Here is a 19536-nt window from a genome sequence, read left to right as displayed (position 1 = left end):
TTAGCTCAGACCAACTTGCAAGATTCTGGCCTTAAGGGAATTTTTGAAGAGAATTCATCACCGAAAGCAAATGTACTCTGTGCAGACATTTTCTTAACTCAATAAAGAAAATAAGGAAACGTTGAGAAGAAAAAAGAATTCTCCATGGCGAAATCACTTAGTCACTGCTAACAATGCATTTTATTTCTCTTTTTCTTTCTATGCATAAATTTTATCAGTTTGCATAAATTTTTACATGGTTTTAATCATACTGTATGTATAAATTTGCATCCTGTATCATCCCTTTCCCCATTAATATTTTAATATTAAAATAGTTAATATTTTAACTGCTTACTTATTGCTTTAGGATAGATTTCCAGAAGAGGAATTACTAGGTCAAAAATTACGATTATTTAAAACAATTTTTTAAAATATTGCCACACTGGTTTTCAAAAGTATTTTACTGATTAATACTTTAAGCAGTTGGGTCTGATATTGCTTGTTTCACCATACTCATACTTGGATTGTGCATTATAATTTTAAAAATATTTGTGATTGCAAAAAAAAGTAAAAACGTTTCTTACTGTTTTAATTTGCATTTCTTCCATTTTTGTGATATTGCACATTTTTCCATATATATATTACTAATCATATTTTATTATTAAAACATGATCTTGCAGCTTTAGAGGCCTCCATTTAGAGCTGATCATCCCCTTTTGAATAAACCTTTAATAGAGCACGTTCTGCATGTTCACAATGTTTAAGGAACAGTCATCCAGATTGCCATGTTGAAACTACCTCAAGATCTGAAAAAAGACTCTCCAAATGCTTAATTAATAGAAGACAATTTTCACAGCAGGAAAATGTGACTTATTATTAAGAGATATCTACCTGAGTTGTGTCTAAGTGTGTGTGTGTGTGTATTAGATTTCACTGATTTTTTTGAATACCAGTAAACAGCAGGGTAATATAAATTTGATATTTCTATCAGAAACAGTTAACTTTTATTAAAATAATCTTATCTTAAATATTTTCTTCTTTTCAAGGTATCATAGACGTCGTAGGAAACTGAATCCTCCAAAAGACAGATGATATTGAGGTTTTCAGGAATCAAAGAGAAATGTTATTCTGCGTCTCATTTGCCATTTGAGAAAATACAATTGGGTATATTCACTAATATGTTATATAGTAAAATAATAAAATGTCTTCTCATATATTAGAATGTGTATTTCTTTATATATATTAAGTAATTCTGGATTTCACATTCTTATTTACAGAAGCCTATTTTTATTTTCCTTTTGAGTTATTAAAGTCTACTATTTATTTTTGTGTGCCTAGTATGATTAAGTACTTTTACATTATCAGCCAAATAGTAGTATAAATATGATTAATAAAAACGTGCATGATTCTCCTGAAGATTTTTAAACTGCCTTTGAAAAGAAACTCATGAGATCCACAGAAAAAATAGATGTTATGATGTTATAATGTTTCCTTTTTTGTGGCTCTAGGAAATAATTAGTTACATTTTAATCAGTTTCTACTACCTGCTAGGTCCTTAGTTTACATTATTATTAAATTCTCACAATAATCCTTTGAAGAAAGTGCATCATCCCCATTTTACAGATAAGGCTAAGTGACTTGAAACCTACCTACCTAGCAAGTGGGAGAGCCAGGATCCAAACTGTCCAGAGCCTTTTTTACAAGGCATCACTATGACAAGAGGTGTTTTGTTTCACCCAAGAATGTGCTTTCCTAGAAAGAATATTATTCATTTTGAGATTTTTTTTCTGGCTGTCTTAAAAATTATGCTTGCTTCAGAGCCCATGCAACTCTGTGATTAAAATGTTAATATTACTAAACTAGTCTTACAAAAATGTTAATAGTGTATTCTGTTGATTATCCCTACCAGCTTATATATGATCCTTAATAGCATTGATGTCCCTGTGATTTCTATTTAGGAGGTGAGGAGTCTTTCTTAAGAAGGTGAAAAGGTGCTTTATTCAAACTTGTGCAATATTTGTGATATTTTAAAATTTGGTGTGAAAAATGATTTCACATTCAAAGTCTATTGCTTAATCTAGTTCTTTGAATAAAGGAAGGTGAAGGGTCAAGTGTTGAGTAAAATGTAAGGAATAGTGAATAGGAAAGAGTAAAGAAGATAATAGTGGCCACCCTCTGTTACAGAAAGGAAGTGTTTTTAAGTGGTTTATGCTCTTTTCATTAATATATTATTCATTTGGGGGGGAAAGATCAAAGGAAAAACAAGTCAATAGAATTTGATAATCAGAAATATTAACTGGCTGTGTTTGGTGACATCGTTTTGAAAATAGTTTTTTTTCTGGTTGATTTATATCCAGAGTTTTACAAAGATTGAGATATGCCATGTTATAAAAGTAGGAAGAATAAAAACTAAATTAATTAAATAACAAATTTTCTTCTAAGTACAAGGATCTACTAAATAGAGATTGCTCAATTGTAAGATGCCCAGACCACACATTCACATGTCAGTGCTTTGGAGAATTAACTTAGTTTTTGTTGTACTGGAAATATAGTACATTGTACTTAACACTGTAGTTCCTGGAATTTTGGTCTTCACGAGTTGCTGAGTAAGTACGTATTTCATCACCACTATCACTTCCCCTGTGCTTCTCCACCTCAGAGGAGTAACCTGTTATCCACTATGACTAACACTTGATGAAAGGTCAGTTTGTTTTTTTCAGAAATTTAAAAAGTACATAAAGCCCGATGCTTCTTTAAATGGAATAAATGTAGCTTCATGAAAATCTTACTACCCAGTTCTTACTCTCTTATTTCCTTCCATTGGTGAGGTGGATTAACACACTTCATATTGATAAAAAGCATTGTCAGTGAAACCACCAGAGGGCACTCTCACATAGGGTTTAATTTGAACATTCCTCAATCAAAGGATAGTGACTTAACACTTAACAGACAATATGTGGATTTCTTTAGGTAAGAATGACTAGTAGAGTAAATGACCTAGTGAAATTAGGTGAGGCCGTTATTGTATTCATTCTATTGATCTAGTCATTAAGCATTTATTGAACCCCTACTACATATGGAGAGGCATTATACTTTTTGCCAGGCCAATAACAAAAAATGGGCCCTTCTTAAGGAGCATAGTATCTACTTAACTAGTATCTATTGAGCTACTTAACTTTTCTAATGACATTGCTTTTTCTTTTTCTTTTTAATTAATCTTTGGCTGGGTTGGGTCTTTGTTGCTGCGCGCGGGCTTTCTCTAGTTGCAGCGATGGGGGCTACTCTTTGTTGCTGTGCGCGGGTTTCTCCTTGCGGTGGCTTCTCTTGTTGCGGAGCACGGGCTTCAGTAGTTCTGGCACACGGGCTCAGTAGTTGTGGCTCACAGGCTCTAGAGCACAGGCTCAGTAGTTCTGGCACACGGGCCCAGCCACTCCACATCATGTGGAATCTTCCCAGACCAGGGATCAAACCCGCGTCTCCTGCATTGGCAGGCGGATTCCTAACCACTGCGCCACCAGGGAAGTCCGACGTTGCTTTTTAACCATGAGTATAATACATCATTATTTTTTTAAATTAGAGACTAAATAAATAGAAAATAAAATTACCCATAATTGCCCCAGCTAAAGATAACACTAACATTTTTGCTACCTTTCTTTCTTGTTATTTTGCTGCATAAATATATTTCAAAAATAATTGTATTTATTATGCATGTTGTTTTATAACTTGCTTTTTCACTTAATATCATGAATTTTTTTTCCCATATCAGTAAATACTCTCATTTAATGGATTCCTATTATTTTATAATCTAGATTGTCATAATTTAATTAACTCCATACTGTCAGACATAATCGTTGTTTCTGTTTGTTCCCTGTTAGGAAGAATGCTGTTATTAACATCCTGGTAGGTACTTTTTCTTTTTATTGAAAGCCATTTTTTTTTTTTTTTTTTTTTTTTTTGTATCTGTAATTCATGCAGTTGTCAAGGATTAGCTTTTTTTTTTTTTTTTTTTTTTAAATTTTATTTATTTATTTATTTATTTATTTTTGGCTGTGCTGGGTCTTCGGTTCGTGCGAGGGCTTTCTCTAGTTGCGGCAAGTGGGGGCCACTCTTCATCGCGGTGCGGGGACCGCTCTTCATCGCGGTGCGCGGGCCTTTCACTATCGCGGCCCCTCCCGTTGCGGGGCACAGGCTCCAGACGCGCAGGCTCAGCAGCTGTGACTCATGGGCCCAGCTGCTCCGTGGCATGTGGGATCTTCCCAGACCAGGGCTCGAACCCGTGTCTCCTGCATTAGCAGGCAGATTCTCAACCACTGCGCCACCAGGGAAGCCCGAAAGCCATTTTATTTTTTAAAAATTTTATTCTAATATAGTTGATTTACAATGTTGTGTTAGTTTCAGGTGTACAGCAAAGTGAATCAGTTATACATATATATATATCCATTCTTTTTTCAGATTCTTTTCCTATATAGGTTATTACGGAATATTGAGAAGAGTTCCCTGTGCTATACAGTAGGTCCTTGTTAGTTATCTATTTTATATATAGTAGTGTGTATATGTTAATCCCAATCTCCTGATTTATCACTTCCCCCAATGTTTCCCCTTTGGTAACCATAAGTTTGATTTCAAGATCTGTGAGTCTGTTTCTGTTTTGTAAATAAGTTCATTTGTATCATTTTTTAAATTAGATTCTACATATAGATGTGCTATTATATGATATTCTTCTTTCTCTGTCTGACTTCACTTAGCATGGTAATCTCTATGTCCATCCATGTTGCTGCAAATGGCATTATTTCATTCTTTTTTATGGCTGAGTAAAATTCCATTGTATATATGTACCACATCTTCTTTATCTGTTCCTCTGTCGATGGACATTTAGGTGGCTCCCATGTCTTGGCTATTGTAAATAGTGCTGCAGTGAACATTGGGGTGCATGTATCTTTTCGAATTATGGTTTTCCCCAGATATATGCCCGGGAGTGGGATTGCTAGATGATATGGTAGTTCTATTTTTAGTTTTTTAAGGAACCTCTGTACTGTTCTCCATAATGGTTGTACCAGTTTACATTCCCACGAACGGTGGAGGAGGGTTCCCTTTTCTCCACACCCTCTCCAGCATTTATTGTTTGTAGATTTTTTGATAATGGCCATTCTGACCAGTGTGAGGTGGCACCTCATTGTAGTTTTTTTTTTTTTTTTAAATTTATGTATTTATTTATTTATTTATTTTTTGGGTGTGTTGGGTCTTCGTTTCTGTGCGAGGGCTTTCTCTAGTTGTGGCGAACGGGGGCCACTCTTCATCGCGGTGCGCGGGCCTTCTCACTGTCACGGCCTCTCTTGTTGCGGAGCACAGGCTCCAGACGCGCAGGCTCAGTAGTTGTGGCTCACGGGCCTAGTTGCTCCGCGGCATGTGGGATCTTCCCAGACCAGGGCTCGAACCCGTGTCCCCTGCATTGGCAGGCAGATTCTCAACCACTGTGCCACCAGGGAAGCCCCTCATTGTAGTTTTGATTTGCGTTTCTCTAATAGAGATGTTGAGCTCTTTTCATGTGCCTGTTGGCCATCTGTATTTCTTCTTTGGAGAAATGTCTATTTAGGTCTTCTGCCCATTTTTCAATTGGGTTGTTTGGTTTTTTGTTGTTGTCATTTCTATCCCTTTATTTTTAACCTATATGTGTCTTTATGTTTAAAGTAGGTTTTTTGCAGACAGCATATAGTTGGTCTTGTTTTCTGATCCACTCTGACAATGTCTGTCTTTTAATTGGTGCATTTAAACCATTGACATTCAAAGTGATTATTGATATAGTTGGAATACTATCTGCCATATTTGTTACTGTTCTCTATTTGTTGCCCTTGTTCTTTGTTCTTATTTTTGTCTTCTACTCTTTTTTGCCTTTTGTGGTTTTAAATAATAATTTTATATGATTCTGTTTTCTCTCCTTTCTTAGCATATTTCTCATACTTCTTTTTTTTTTAAATCTTTTATAGTGATTGCTGTAGAGCTTGCAATACGTATTTGCAACTAAGCCAAGTCCACCCCGTACTGCTGTATTATTTTGTTATTATAAGGTTCTTGCACTACCCCATAACCCTATACTGCTTCATGGGTAGTACAAGAACCTTATAATAACAAAATAATCCCGATTCCTCCCTTCTATCCCTTATATCATTTTTGTCATTCATTTCTCATACACAAGCGTATATATGCATAATCAAATACATCGTTATTATTTTTATTTATTTATTTATTTGGTTGTGCTGGGTCTTAGTTGCTGCCCGGTGGGCTGCTTAGTTGTGGCTCTCTGGCTCCTTAGTTGCAGCACATGGGCTCCTTAGTTGTGGCTCTCCGGCTCCTTAGTTGTGGCATGTGAACTCTTAGTTGCAGTATGCATGTGGGATCTAGTTCCTTGACCAGGGATTGAACCTGGGCCCCCTGTATTGGGAGCGTGGAGTCTTAACCACTGAACTGTCAGGGAAGTTCCAAAAAAAGTTTTTATTTCACCTTCACTTATTCCTTCTCCACTGCTCTTCCTTTCTTTATGTAGATCTGCATTTCTGACCTATATCATTTTCCTTTTCTCTAAAGAACTTCTTTTAGCAGTTTTCACAAGGCAGATCTACTGGCAGCAAATTCCCTCAGTTTTTGTTTGAGAAAGTATTTATCCTTTACTTTTGAAGGATAATATTGCAGGGTACAGAATTCTAGTTTGGTGGATTTTTTAATCTCAGCATTTTAAATATTTCACTTCATTCTCTTCTTCCTTGCATGGTGTCTGAAGAGAGGTCAGATGTAATTCTTTTCTCCATTATACTTGATCAAAGTTTTTAATTAGGCATTTTTGCGTGTGTGTGATTATTTGATAAATGTCCATCTTCCCTACTAGACTGTAAACTCCATGACTTGCAAAGACCCTCAGTGGGTATGTGTACCACCATGTCCCTAGAGCATAATATGGCCTGGTACATTCATTGTACCACAAGCATCTTAATATGATTTGTAAAAGAAATTAGTGCAGAAGATTTTAACCTAAGGATTCTGTAAATGGGATTTGGGGTTGGGAGTATCTATGAAACTCCTGAAATTGTCTAGGATTTTGAGAATTTTGTATCTGTGGTTTTTCCTGGGAATAGTTTTTCAGCAGTTCCTTAAAGACTGTGTCACATTATGCCCTAGTTCTTATTTGCCTGCAGCTAAGCACCTAATAACATTAGTACTGGAATGATGTTGATACGCCTGAAAGAAAGTGTGGTTTCCACATATTCTCAGAAGCAACCTTAATTAGATTCCAGCATTTTTAAGAAAAGAGGAAAACAAGACATCATGTGCCTTCATTTTGGATGGGATAATTCCATCAAGGAATATTTTTCCAGTTTCAGATGTGTATTCAGAAATGAGTCAGCTTAGATATCAGTGCATAAACACAAGAAGTTAGCAAACCATTTCTTTTGCTGAAAGCATAAATAAATGTCTCCATTGCTTATAGGCAAAGGGAATGATTACTTAGATTTTTTTTCCACAGAAGTTCAAAATTACTTGCTAATATTTTTACCAAAATAATTTGCAAATATTCCAGTGCTAAAGACATTTTTCCCTATTACAGCTCAGCTATTAGCCTCTTACTATTTTCTAATGTGCTGTTTAACCTTTGAAAGTTAAACAGTTAAATGCACTGGGAAGAAATGCTCAGAAAGAGTATGTACTGTGTTTTCTAATTCTGCTGAAAGGCATCCACTTAGATTTAGTAACATCACCTCACATTTATATAGCATCTTCCTGCAGGAAGCCTAAAATACTTCACAGTCGTGATTGCCTGAATTTTTGTTATGTTGCTTAAAAAATGAGTGCCTGTTTTTAGATGGAGAAACTGAGGCAGAATCTCACTGTTACACCTGGTAATCTCAAGTAGAACTTCATTTCAGCAGGATTGTATCTTCTAAAGTTTTATCGAAGGGCTAATCATTTCAGCAAATTTTATTAAGCACCTACAGAGTTCAAGCCACTGTGGATTCAAAGATGAGATCTCATTCCTGATTGATAAAATATCTTGCCCAGACCTTCTCTTCTTTCCCCTCTACTCAGAATTCACCTCTTCCTCCTCCATAACCCAAAACACATTTAATTACAACTATACTACCACTTTAGTTTGTATTGAATTAGAGCAAAGTTTGTGGTTAGTAGCATGGTCAGTGTGATCATTTGAATTGCTCCCATTGGCCTTTTCCATCATTGCCATCCAGGTATAATTACCACCATTAGGATCATAGAAGATAGCATAGTAGATCTGAAAGAAACCTTAAAGATGATTTTTGGGCACAGACTGATTTTACAGATATGAGAACAGATTCAGCAAGACTAATTGACTTGCCCAAGATCATATATCATGGCAGAACCAACCAATGTCATCCTTTTTTTTTTTTTAGATTAATTTATTTATATATATTTTTTATTTTTGGCTGCGTTGGGTCTTCGTTGCTGCGCGCAGGCTTTCTCTAGTTGCAGCAAATGGGCTTCTCATTGTGGTGGCCTCTTTTGTTGCAGAGCATGGGCTCTAGGTGCACGGGCTTCAGTAGTTGTGGGCTCGAGGGCTCCAGAGCGTAGGCTCAGTAGTTGTGGTGCATGGGCTTAGTTGCTCCGCGACATGTGGGATCTTCCCGGAGCAGGGATCAAACTCTTGTCCCCTGCATTGGCAGGTGGATTCTTAGCCACTGAGCCACCAGGGAAACCCTAAGGATGTTTTAATGTGTATATGTATGTATATACCTACTAATGAAATTTGCCTCTAATAGCAGATGTGCCCAGTGGTATACTAGTAAAGGTTTAGCAACTGGCTCTGATTGGGAGTGCTTGCCAATTTCCATGGTGTAAATACACTCATCATGGCTGATTTAATCTACCAGTGGTTTAACAACTGGCTCACAAAATTTCTGAAAATTTAATAATTGGATCTCACAGGTTGGTGTGAACCAGCTCTAGCATTCCACTGGCTGTGCCCCTGAAATCATACACTTACTATTAAAGCATTAGATTATTTCCTCACTCATACTAGTTGTCTATTCAGAGACACTTTACCTTATTTTCTGATTAATATTTCCAGGGAGAAATAAACTATTCCTTATGTGGCAGCTTCAACCTTCACTTGCAGTTTCTTTTAAGGATTTAATGACTTGTTGATAAGTGTCTAAAATTACTTGGTCTGTCTTTTAAGAGAACTTTGTATGAATCCTTGAGTATTTGTCATCTATTGCTAAGTTACAAATTACCCCAAAACTCATTGGCTTAAAACAACAACTTAGTTCACAGTTCTTTTGGGTACTCTTCTGGTGTAGGCTGGGCTTATACATCTGAAGTTCTTAATTAGGTTGATGAGACTGGCTAGTCTTGGATGGCATCATCCATATGTCAACAGCGATTGAATGGCTGTCAGCTGGGGCAATAAGAGGACCTTTGTGTTTCTCACTATCCAGCAAGCCAGCCCTGGTTTGTTCACGTGGCTTCAGGGTCTCAAGGGTACAAGACTGGAAGCTGTAAAAGTCTCTTAAGGCCAAGCCTTTGAACTGGCTCAGCATCACTTCCACAAGGCCATCCCAGGTTCAGGGAGTGGGGAAAGAGACTCTGCCTTTTGAAAAGAGAAGCAGCAAATATGATGGTCATTCCATCACAATAGGAATCACTAATCTTGACTGATTTACTTTTGCGTTTAGATCATCATGTGTCTGTAGGACAGAGCTGAATGCACATGGTATGGTTGGCTCTTAGTAAGAAATTGAAATTTTCTTTCCCAATGTACAAAAGAAATTCGGACAATTTCTTTTACTTATAAACCAGCTCTCCTTGAATGATCACTCACTGATATGCTCAATAACTGATAATTTCCTTCAATTAAACCATATATTTTAATACCGTTTTCCACACACACTGGTTAGCTGAGGGTGGGGTGGGGGGGTGGGAGAGAGCTAAACAATAAGGCAGCATGGTCTGCTTAACAATTGGAGGCCAGAATAAGATGTTAAGTACTCAACTGATGAGTACCATCGTTCAAGTTCAGGAAAAGAAGCAGTCACTGAGGATTAGATTAGTTGGGGAAGATTGCTTCTTGGAGAACCATTTTTTAAATCCACCTTATTGAGGTGTTATTTACATACAATAAAATGCACATATTTAAACATAGGGTTTAATGACTTTTGATAAATGTATACACTGATGTAACTGCCACCACAGTCAAGATAGAGAACATTTTTAAAAATTGAAGTATAGTTGATTTACAATATTAGTTTCAAGTATACAACACAGTGATTCAAATTTTTTATAGATTATAGTACATTTAAAGTTATTATAAAATATTGGCTATATTCCCTGTCCTATACTATATATCCTTGTAGCATATTTATTTTATACATAGTAGTTTTTACCTCTTAATCTCCTACCCTTGTCTTGCCACTCCCATCTCCCCACTGGTAACCAGTAGTTTGTCCTCTGTATCTGTGAGTCTGTTTATGTTTTGTTATATTCATTCATTTCTTTTACTTTTTTAGATTCCACATATAAGTCATAATCTACAGTATTTGTCTTTCCTTGTCTGACTTATTTCACTAAGCATATTACCCTCCAGGTCCATCCATGTTGTTGCAAATGGCAAAATTTTATTCTTTTTATGGCTGAGTAATATTTCATTGTGTATATATGTATATATATATATATATATGCCACATCTTCTTTTTCCATTTACCTGTTGATGAACACTTAAGTTGCTTCCATATTTTGGCTATTGTAAATAATGCTGCTGTGAACATTGGGTGCATGTATCTTCTCCACGGAGTGTTTTTGTTTTCTTAGGATGTATACCCAGGAGTGGAATTGCTGGATCATACAGTAGTTCTAATTTTTAGTTTTTTGAGGAATCTTCATACTGTACTGTTTTCCATAGTGGCTGTACCAATTTACATTCCCACCAACAGTGCACAAGAGTTTCCTTTTCTCCACAATCTCGCCAACACTTGTTATTGGTGGTCTTTTTGATGATAGCCATTCTGACAGGTGTGAGGTGGTTTCTCATTGTGGTTTTGATTTGCATTTCTCTGATGATTAGCAGTGTTGAACATCTTTACATGTGCCTGTCAAAGAGTGTTCTGCCTATGTTTTCTTCTAGGAGTTTTATGATTTCTGGTTTTACGTTTGAGTCTTTAATCTGTTTTGAGTTTATTTTTGTATATGGTGTGAGAAAACATTCTAACTTCATTCTTTTACATGTAGCTGTCCAGTTTTCCCAGCACCACTTGTTAAAGAGACTGTCTTTTCCCCATTGTATATTCCCGCCTCCTTTGTTATAGATTAATTGTCCATAAACGTGTGGGTTTATTTCTGGGCTCTGTTCTGTTTCATGTGTCTGTTTTTGTACCAGTACCATACTCTTTTGATGGCGGTAGCTTTGTAGTATAGTCTGAAGTCAGGGAGCATGATTCCTCTAGGTCTTTTCTTCTTAAGATTGCTTTGGCAAGATAGAGAACATTTCCATCATCCCTCAGATTGACCTCTTGCCCCTTTTGCTGTCTGTCCTCCCCAACTCCAAGCCTTAGACGATCAGAGACAAGTCCAACGAATTCTCTTTTTTCAGCTTCATTGCTGACAAACATAACTAACTGTAAACAACAGAAAGCTGTGAAAGATTACATTGTCAGTGAATGTGGTTTGAAATTTTGAGTAGGAATATGATTAGATGCATAGCTGCAATGATAAGAAAACATTCTGGAGTAGTTGCTTAAATTAAGGACCTTGACCCAGAATATAAGTTAACATACCACTCCTTTCTTTCAGAAAGTCTTAGTATAAAAAGCTTATCAACTGAATTAAAGTGTGCTAGTGACTTAGTAAATATTATAAATTATGTAAAGGCTAATGCAATAATTTGAAATTACTCTTTTTATTATGTGATAATTGGGAAACATCATAAAGAACTATGATTTCATGCTGAGATATGATGGTTACCTGGGGGAAAATTCTATTGAGTATATTTGAATATTTAGCATCATTGCAAGAAACCAGCTTGGTCCCAACTTTTTAGATATAAACTGGCCAGCTAGAGTTATTAATTTGTTTGATATCTTCAGAATTTTAATCTTCACAATTTGTCCACTCATAGGAGGAATGCAAGGTGTTTTTCAGTGGAAGATAAAATCAAAGGGCAAAAACAAAATGTAGACGCCTGGAAGAACAGGGTTTCTACAGATTGTGATTACATGTTCCATAATTTAACAATTGTCAGTGGAAGAGGTGATTATCTTGATGTTGCACATCTGCAAAAAGTTATCATCAAACTATTATTAATTTGATAGAATGCTTTGAATTTTATTTTCCATTAAAAGAATGTCCAGACAGTAAATTCATAGATGTGGTATCCATTTATTTCATCAAAAGATGATTTAAGTTTAATTATAGACTTACAGGATACATTGTTCTAACTGGCAACTAATGAAGAATTTAAAATAAAATTTGAAATTACAGGATCACTCCCTTCATTTTGGACAAAAGTTAAAAATGAATAGTTTGAGCATGCTGAAATTATTTTAAAACCTCTCTTTTCCATTCCCATCATCATCCCTTTATAAACTCAGTTCTTTTTTTTTTTTTTTTATGGTATGAGCCATAGGTGTTTTTTTTTTTAAACTCAGTTCTTTCTTATGAATGATATATATTTTTTTAATTTATTTATTTTTGGCTGCATTGTGTCTTCATTGCTGCGCATGGGCTTTCTCTAGTTGCTGCAGGTGGTGGCTTCTCTTGTTGCAGAACACGGGCTCTAGGTGCACAGGCTCAGTAGTTGTGGCACCCAGGCTTAGTTGCTCCGCAGCATGTGGGATCTTCCCAGACCAGGGATCGAACCCGTGTCCCCTGCATTGGCAGGCAGATTCTTAACCACTGTGCCACCAGGGAAGTCCCATGAATGATATTAAAACATCTCATAGAAGTAGTTTAGATGTACATCATTCCCTGAAAGTACCATTGTCGTCAGTCCAACCTGGATTAAATTGTTTTTTTTAATAAATTTATTTATTTATTTATTTTGGTCTGCATTGGGTCTTTGTTGCTGCGCATGGGCTTTTTGCTAGTTGCGGCGAGTGGGGGCCACTCTTCATTGTGGTGCGCGGACTTCTCATTGCGGTGGCTTCTCTTGTTGCGGAGCACGGGCTCTAGGCACGCGGGCTTCAGTAGTTGTGGCTCACGGGCTTAGTTGCTCTACGGCATGTGGGATCTTCCATATCAGGGCTCGAACCCATGTCTCCTGCATTGGCAGGCAGATTCTTAACCACTGCGCCAGCAGGGAAGCCCTGTTGTAGATATTTTAACAAGAAAGAAACAAGCTCATTTGTCACACGGTGTTTTAAAATATTAAAACTTTAAAATATTAATATGCAAGGTATTTATTCAAAGTATGCATATATTGGACTAATCTAGAAAACTGCTAATTCACTCATAATTTTTTTCAGTTACAATTGAAGAACAACAAAATGTTAATAGTTATAGAAATTTTCTTTATTAATCCTAAATGTACATGTTCAATGAACAAGTTTTATCATTCTTTTTTATTTCCTTTATGTTTGTTCTAATTCTGTTTATTAAAATTTAAGTTTATATTCATTGAATTAGGTAATAAAACTTTTGAGCTTCTACTTTTAATTTTTTTCTTTTCATTCTACTAATTTAGTTTTATTATAATTTATAAAAGTATTGGACCACAATGGATTAAAAAAACTGTACCTTTATCACAGATGGTTTGACAACTCCTGTTTTATAACATTCTTTCCAGACAGTTATTCAGCTTTGGCTTGAACCCTTCTAGTAACCAGGAGTTCATTACCTTTCCAGGCAGCTAGCTTATTATTGGACAGTTCCGATTATTAGAAAGTGTTTCCTTATACTGAGTAGAAATCAATCTTCCTATGATTTGTAATCCTCAGAATTGATCCTGTCCTCAGAACTATACAAAATATATTTAGTCCCTCCTACATATGACAGCTCTTTGGATATTAGAAAATACTTGTCATATCCCTATTTTTCTTTAAGCTCCACTTTTTCTGATTATCCATATGACATGGTTTCCCTGTCCTGGTTGCCCTCTTCTGGACATATTTTTAAAATAATGTCTTTCTTAAAATGTATTACCTAGAACTGAACTGAACATCATTTTCTTGTTCTGGACAATATACTTCTGCTAATGGTGTCAACAATAATGCATTGTTTTTTAGCAGTCATGTCACTCTGTTGATTTGTATTGAGTCATAAGGCATATCAAAATAGTGTCCAAATTCAGCTGATTCCTTGTGTAAAAATAAATTCTTCCACCCTTCTTAATTCCTTTTAGGTAGAAAAGAAAAGTTTTATATCAGTGCTAACCTCAGTGATTTTTAATTTTACCATTTAAATGTTAGCAACATGACTGATAATGTAACCAAAGAAGATTTTAAGCAGGGATGATATTTTTAGAAACTTCATTCTGGCTAACTAGGGGAGGGCAGAGGATGGACTGGAACAGGAGCAAGAGGAAATGTGGGGTGACTGATGTAGTAATTCAGATGACAAATGATAATGGCCTGGATTAGGGAAGCAGAAAAGAAGATGGAGAGAAGGGGACAGATTCTAGAGATATGTAGGAAGTAAAATTAATAGGACTTGGTAAGAAATTTATATGTGAATGACAGAGAGTAATGAATGAGAAAGAGGGGAAAAAGCAGCTGTTGACATCCAGAAGCTGACCTGGCATTCAGAGTTAGGCCATGTTATTTTCTGTTGGCATAAGAATCTCACAGAATACCAGCATCAGATAAGATTATTCTGAGACCATCACAACATGAGACAAAACAAGTCCAGTTGATAATTTTGTCAAAGCACAGACAAAAACAGGGTCACTGTGCCATCCACAAAACACAAAACACCCTGCCCCTCTCCCGGCTAAAATGAGTGACAGCTACTTCTTTACTAATATATAGTGCTATCCTTGCTCTGGGGTGTCCTTCCTGTAGATAAGATGTATTGAGATGCCGATCATAAAATGCCTCTTCTTTCCAACAGTGGCCGATCTAGAGCAGACCCCTGCTTCCTCAGCCCTCTCTCAAATCACTCAACCAAATCTCAAATTCTCTAATAGTTTCCTTCAGACACTCTCTTTCTGAGTCCTGGGGTTCCCTAGGCTGTGTATCCTCCTTCACTACAATGAGTAAATTCAGTTTGTTCAACTAGAGATGTGTTTCTGGTGGTCTCTGGCTGAAGTGCACTGACATTAAGAATAACCCCAGGGTGGGATAGGGAGGGTGGGAGGGAGGGAGATGCAAGAGGGAAGAGATATGGGAACATATGTATATGTATAACTGATTCACTTTGTTATAAAGCAGAAACTAACACACCATTGTAAAGCAATTATACTCCAATAAAGATGTTAAAAAAAAAGAAAAAAAAAGAATAACCCCAGAGTTTCTTGGTTAGACAGTCAGATGTTGGTAGTATCGGTAATAGAAATAAAGAATACTAGATGAGATGACGAAAATGTCTTCGGTTTTTAACAGGTTGTCTTAGAGATATCAGTGGGTTAACTAAGTGGAGATATCCAGGAGGCAGTTGGATGGACTTATGGTTCTGGAGCTTTAAGAGAGTTGTCTGTGCTAAATCTATCTCTCCTCTGCTACCTACACATAAATATACTTGGAAGTATATATTTGAGAGCCATTGTTTATATAATAATTGAAGCTGTGGGATTAGCTAAGATCACCCAGGGAGGGAATAGAATGAGAAAAGTGCTGAGGACAGAACCCCAAGGAACACCTGTATTTATGAGGTGGGCAGAAAATGAGATACCCAGAAAAGACTCTTAGAAGGAGCTGTTATTGAGAAAATGACCAGAAGTTAGAGGACATGAGAGTTTTAAGAAGGAGGATGAGATTAATAGTTTTATATACTGCTAAGAATTCAGTTAAGATAAGGAGCCCTACAAGCTCTTTGACATTCCCCATCAGTTTGGAGCACCTCTTTATTTGCTGGTACAATAAGATGTTTCAGGCTCCTCTTGTACTTCCCTCCTCTAGCTTTGGAATCAGCCATTTCTAAGGACTCCTGTTTCCTTTGAGTGGAAAATGGTACTTAGAAACCAAGATCTTGCACACTGCTCCTTTTAAAAAGCATGTCTGTGAAGGGCTGTGGCTATGCCTCTGTCACATAGGAGAATGGAAGGACGGAGAGAGGGGGAAACTTGGCTTAGGTAAAGATGAGCAAAGCAGAGATCTGATTATTAGAATTGAAACTTAAGGTCAAAAGCAGGTGAAAGATGATTTGATCTTGAGTCCCAGAGTGGCACATAGAACTCCAAGGTCTCCTTAAGGTTAGGATTCATTTTAGGAAATCTGAGCAGAGCTCTGACTTTCAGCAGACATTACATGATCTCAGCAGGGGAGGGAGGCCATCTGACAAGGGTAGACAGGGAGCAAAGCCTGACACCACTTGTGAAACGTTGGGGTTATCTACCTGTGCCAAGCATTTTAGCTTGGTGTGCGGTCTTTAGCATTGAAATTGTAACTCTCTACTTGTTAAAGTGATAATTATGTTTATTGGCATTAATATTCCTTATTGTTAAGAAAAAAATTGGATGTTTGATGTGAACATCTCTGGTTTTGTTGACCTAGCATTTCAATCCTCTTTTTTCTGGAAAATGCTTATTTTTCTAACACAAACATCTTGTAGGGAGTCCCAACTCCTGGCCTTAGCAAATTGGACTAGAGATGAGTAACCATATCAAGTAGGGCTGATCAAAATACAGTGTTTTGGTCCTGAGTTTGCAGATAACCTAAACCAGGCCAATGAGAGTCCTTCTTCAGGATTTGAAAAACTGGCCCTGGGCAAAGAGGCTTACTCCCTCCCTAAGACAAATTGAGAAGTGGAACATTCGATTTGTTTTTGGCATAATTCCTAGGAATAAAGCCAGCATAAGAGAAACAGAGATAAGGGATTAAAGGAGAAGACTCTGGGTGGTGTTTGAATCTCTGATTCCTTATCTGTGAGGCCCAGGTGTGCCCTTGCCATCTCAGGACTATCTGAGCCTTCCAACATAGATTCTTTTTTGCCTAAGCAAAAAAGAATGTGGGTTGATGTGGGTTTCAGTCACTTTTTACCAAGAGAGACCTCACTCATATGACTTCAAGTAAATCTGGGTTTAACTGACATTGTCAAAAGTTAACTTCATTTTGATAAGCATCTCAAACATCCCACCCAAAATGGTAAGAAATAAAGTGACCGTAAATGGCTGTTGTATTTTCCCTAATAAGAGTAGCAGTTGTCCAAAATGATTTTTTTCTATCTATGCCTAATATTAGAGCACCTATCCACGCAGTGTCCCAAGGATCTCTTTCTTGTTAACAACCTTAGTTTAAATTGTATTTCCATTCCTACCTCCCCCATCACACTATTGCACTGAATGTGTATTATCTTGTCACTTTATCAAATATTTCCTTTTCTAAAGCAACAAGAAATAAATCAGTTTTGTAAGAGAAAATAATCTTTCTTTCCTTTAGTTACAAACAAGTTCCCAAGTGCCTACTCAAGCTTACACTTTCCCTAATGAAGAGTTACTTTAACAGGTTTTACTGTCTCTATTAGCTTTTCTAGTCCTTAAGGCTAAGTAGAAACCCTAATCCTTGTGTTTACCCAGACATTTGCTGAGTTCAAGGACAGCTATCCAAGCTGGTTAATGGCTGTATTCTTTAAAAAGAATCTGGGTTTGGTCCAATGCTTATAATCATCCAATGCCGTCAATGGCAGTGTTAATCATTGCATTCCATCATTTTTCTTTACCTCTCCTTGAAGAATCAGTCTCCAATTTCCTTCTGGGGATTTACCCTTTCCCCACTCTCAGTCTGTGATGTCTCAGTGGCATTCTGATCCCTACATCAAGAGTGGAGCCATGACCCAGGCCCAAGACAGCCTGCACATGTGTTTCTGAGTGGGTACCTGACCTAAACCAGTGCAATTCAAGGACATTTCAAGACTTTTATGAATGCCACCAGCAGATATATTTTTTCTCTCCACTGGATATGAACTTAAGGGTCTGTGAGGCTGGCATTCCTGCAGCCATCTTATGATCATGTGGGGATTGTCTGTCTGAGAATGGAGCTGACCCAAAAGACAGGAAGCTGAGAGATGGAGAAAGAAAAACTAGGTTCTAGTTAGTTACACTGAAACTTACCTTTTGCTTAATCACAATTGAATGGATCTTTCTTTTACTTCCAACCAAGAGTCCTAACTGATGTAACAATGATCACATAAAATTCACTTGAATAAGAGTCAAAATTGGATAAATACATATAAATCTGAATTTTTTAGGAGCAAGATCTGAAAACAAATGAAAACTCAGAATCCATTGGCCATGACAGCTCTTCCTATAGGCTTGCCAAAATTAATTGTCTAGAAAAGAGAGTAAAACGTAAGAAAGCAGCCTTTGAATATTCTGAAAAATCCAACCAATTGCTTGGAATAACTGAGAGGCTGAGATTTAATCTGCTCCCTTAACAATGCATTACAATGAGAACAGTTGTTCTGAGTTGTGACCATGAGACACCAGAAAGGCACAGTTATCAGAGAGTAGGATTCACAGGGTTATAGAATATTAGGTTACTACTTAGCAATGCAGGGAAATGAACTCATGCCATTTTCAACAATATACAGATGAGCCTTGAACAACACGGGTTTGAACTGTGTGGGTCCACTTATACGCAGATTTTTTTCAAGAGTAAATACTTCAGTACTACACCATCCCCGTTGGTTGAATCCAGGGATGCAGAACCACTGATATGGAGGAACTGCATATATAGAGGAACAGGGTATATGGAGGGCCAACTATACATCTTATGTGGATTTTAAACTGTGTGGAGGGTCAGTCGGCACCCCTAACCCCTGTGTTTTGTTGTTGTTGTTTTTTAAATTAATTTATTTATTTTTGGCTGTGTTGGGTCTTTGTTTCTGTATGAGGGCTTTCTCTAGTTGCAGCAAGCGGGGGCCACTCTTCATCGCGGTGTGCGGGCCTCTCACTATCGCAGCCTCTCGTTGCAGAGCACAGGCTCCAGACGCGCAGGCTCAGTAGTTGTGGCTCATGGGCCTAGTTGCTCTGCGGCATGTGGGATCTTCCCGGACCAGGGCTCAAACCTGTGTCCCCTGCATTGACAGGCAGATTCTCAACCACTGTGCCACCAGGGAAGCCCCTCATTGTAGTTTTGATTTGCATTTCTCTGATGATTAGTGATTTTGAGCATCTTTTCATGTCTTTGTTGGCAATCTGTATATCTTCCTTGGAGAAATGTCTATTTAGGTCTTCTGCCCATTTTTTGATTGGGTTGTTTGTTTTTTCGATATTGAGCTGCATGAGATGCTTGTAAATTTTGGAGATTAATCCTTTGTCAGTTGCTTCATTTGCAAATATTGTCTCCCATTCTGAGGGTTGTCTTTTCGTCTTGTTTATGGTTTCCTTTGCTGTGCAAAAGATTTTAAGTTTCATTAGGTCCCATTTGTTTATTTTTGTTTTTATTTCCA

General features: G+C 37.1%; 1 protein-coding gene across 5 annotated transcripts in view; it reads left to right on the top strand.

Moving 5' to 3' along the window:
• Window positions 1–1195, top strand: part of MRPL42 (mitochondrial ribosomal protein L42) — a 37777-nt gene extending 36582 nt beyond the window's left edge. For all 5 annotated transcript variants that reach the window (XM_007165896.2, XM_057556251.1, XM_007165895.3 and 2 more), the window contains exon 6: window positions 1026–1195. In XM_007165896.2, the coding sequence (XP_007165958.2) occupies window positions 1026–1071 (46 nt within the window). In that variant the 3' untranslated portion in view covers window positions 1072–1195. The remainder of the gene's footprint in view (window positions 1–1025) is intronic.
• The last annotated feature ends 18341 nt before the right edge of the window (window positions 1196–19536 follow it).

This window comes from Balaenoptera acutorostrata, chromosome 11 (assembly GCF_949987535.1).
Source record: "Balaenoptera acutorostrata chromosome 11, mBalAcu1.1, whole genome shotgun sequence".
Classification (NCBI taxonomy): Eukaryota; Metazoa; Chordata; class Mammalia; order Artiodactyla; family Balaenopteridae; genus Balaenoptera; species Balaenoptera acutorostrata.
Note: the sequence above shows the minus strand (reverse complement) of the source record. Positions and strands in the feature narration are given on the sequence as shown.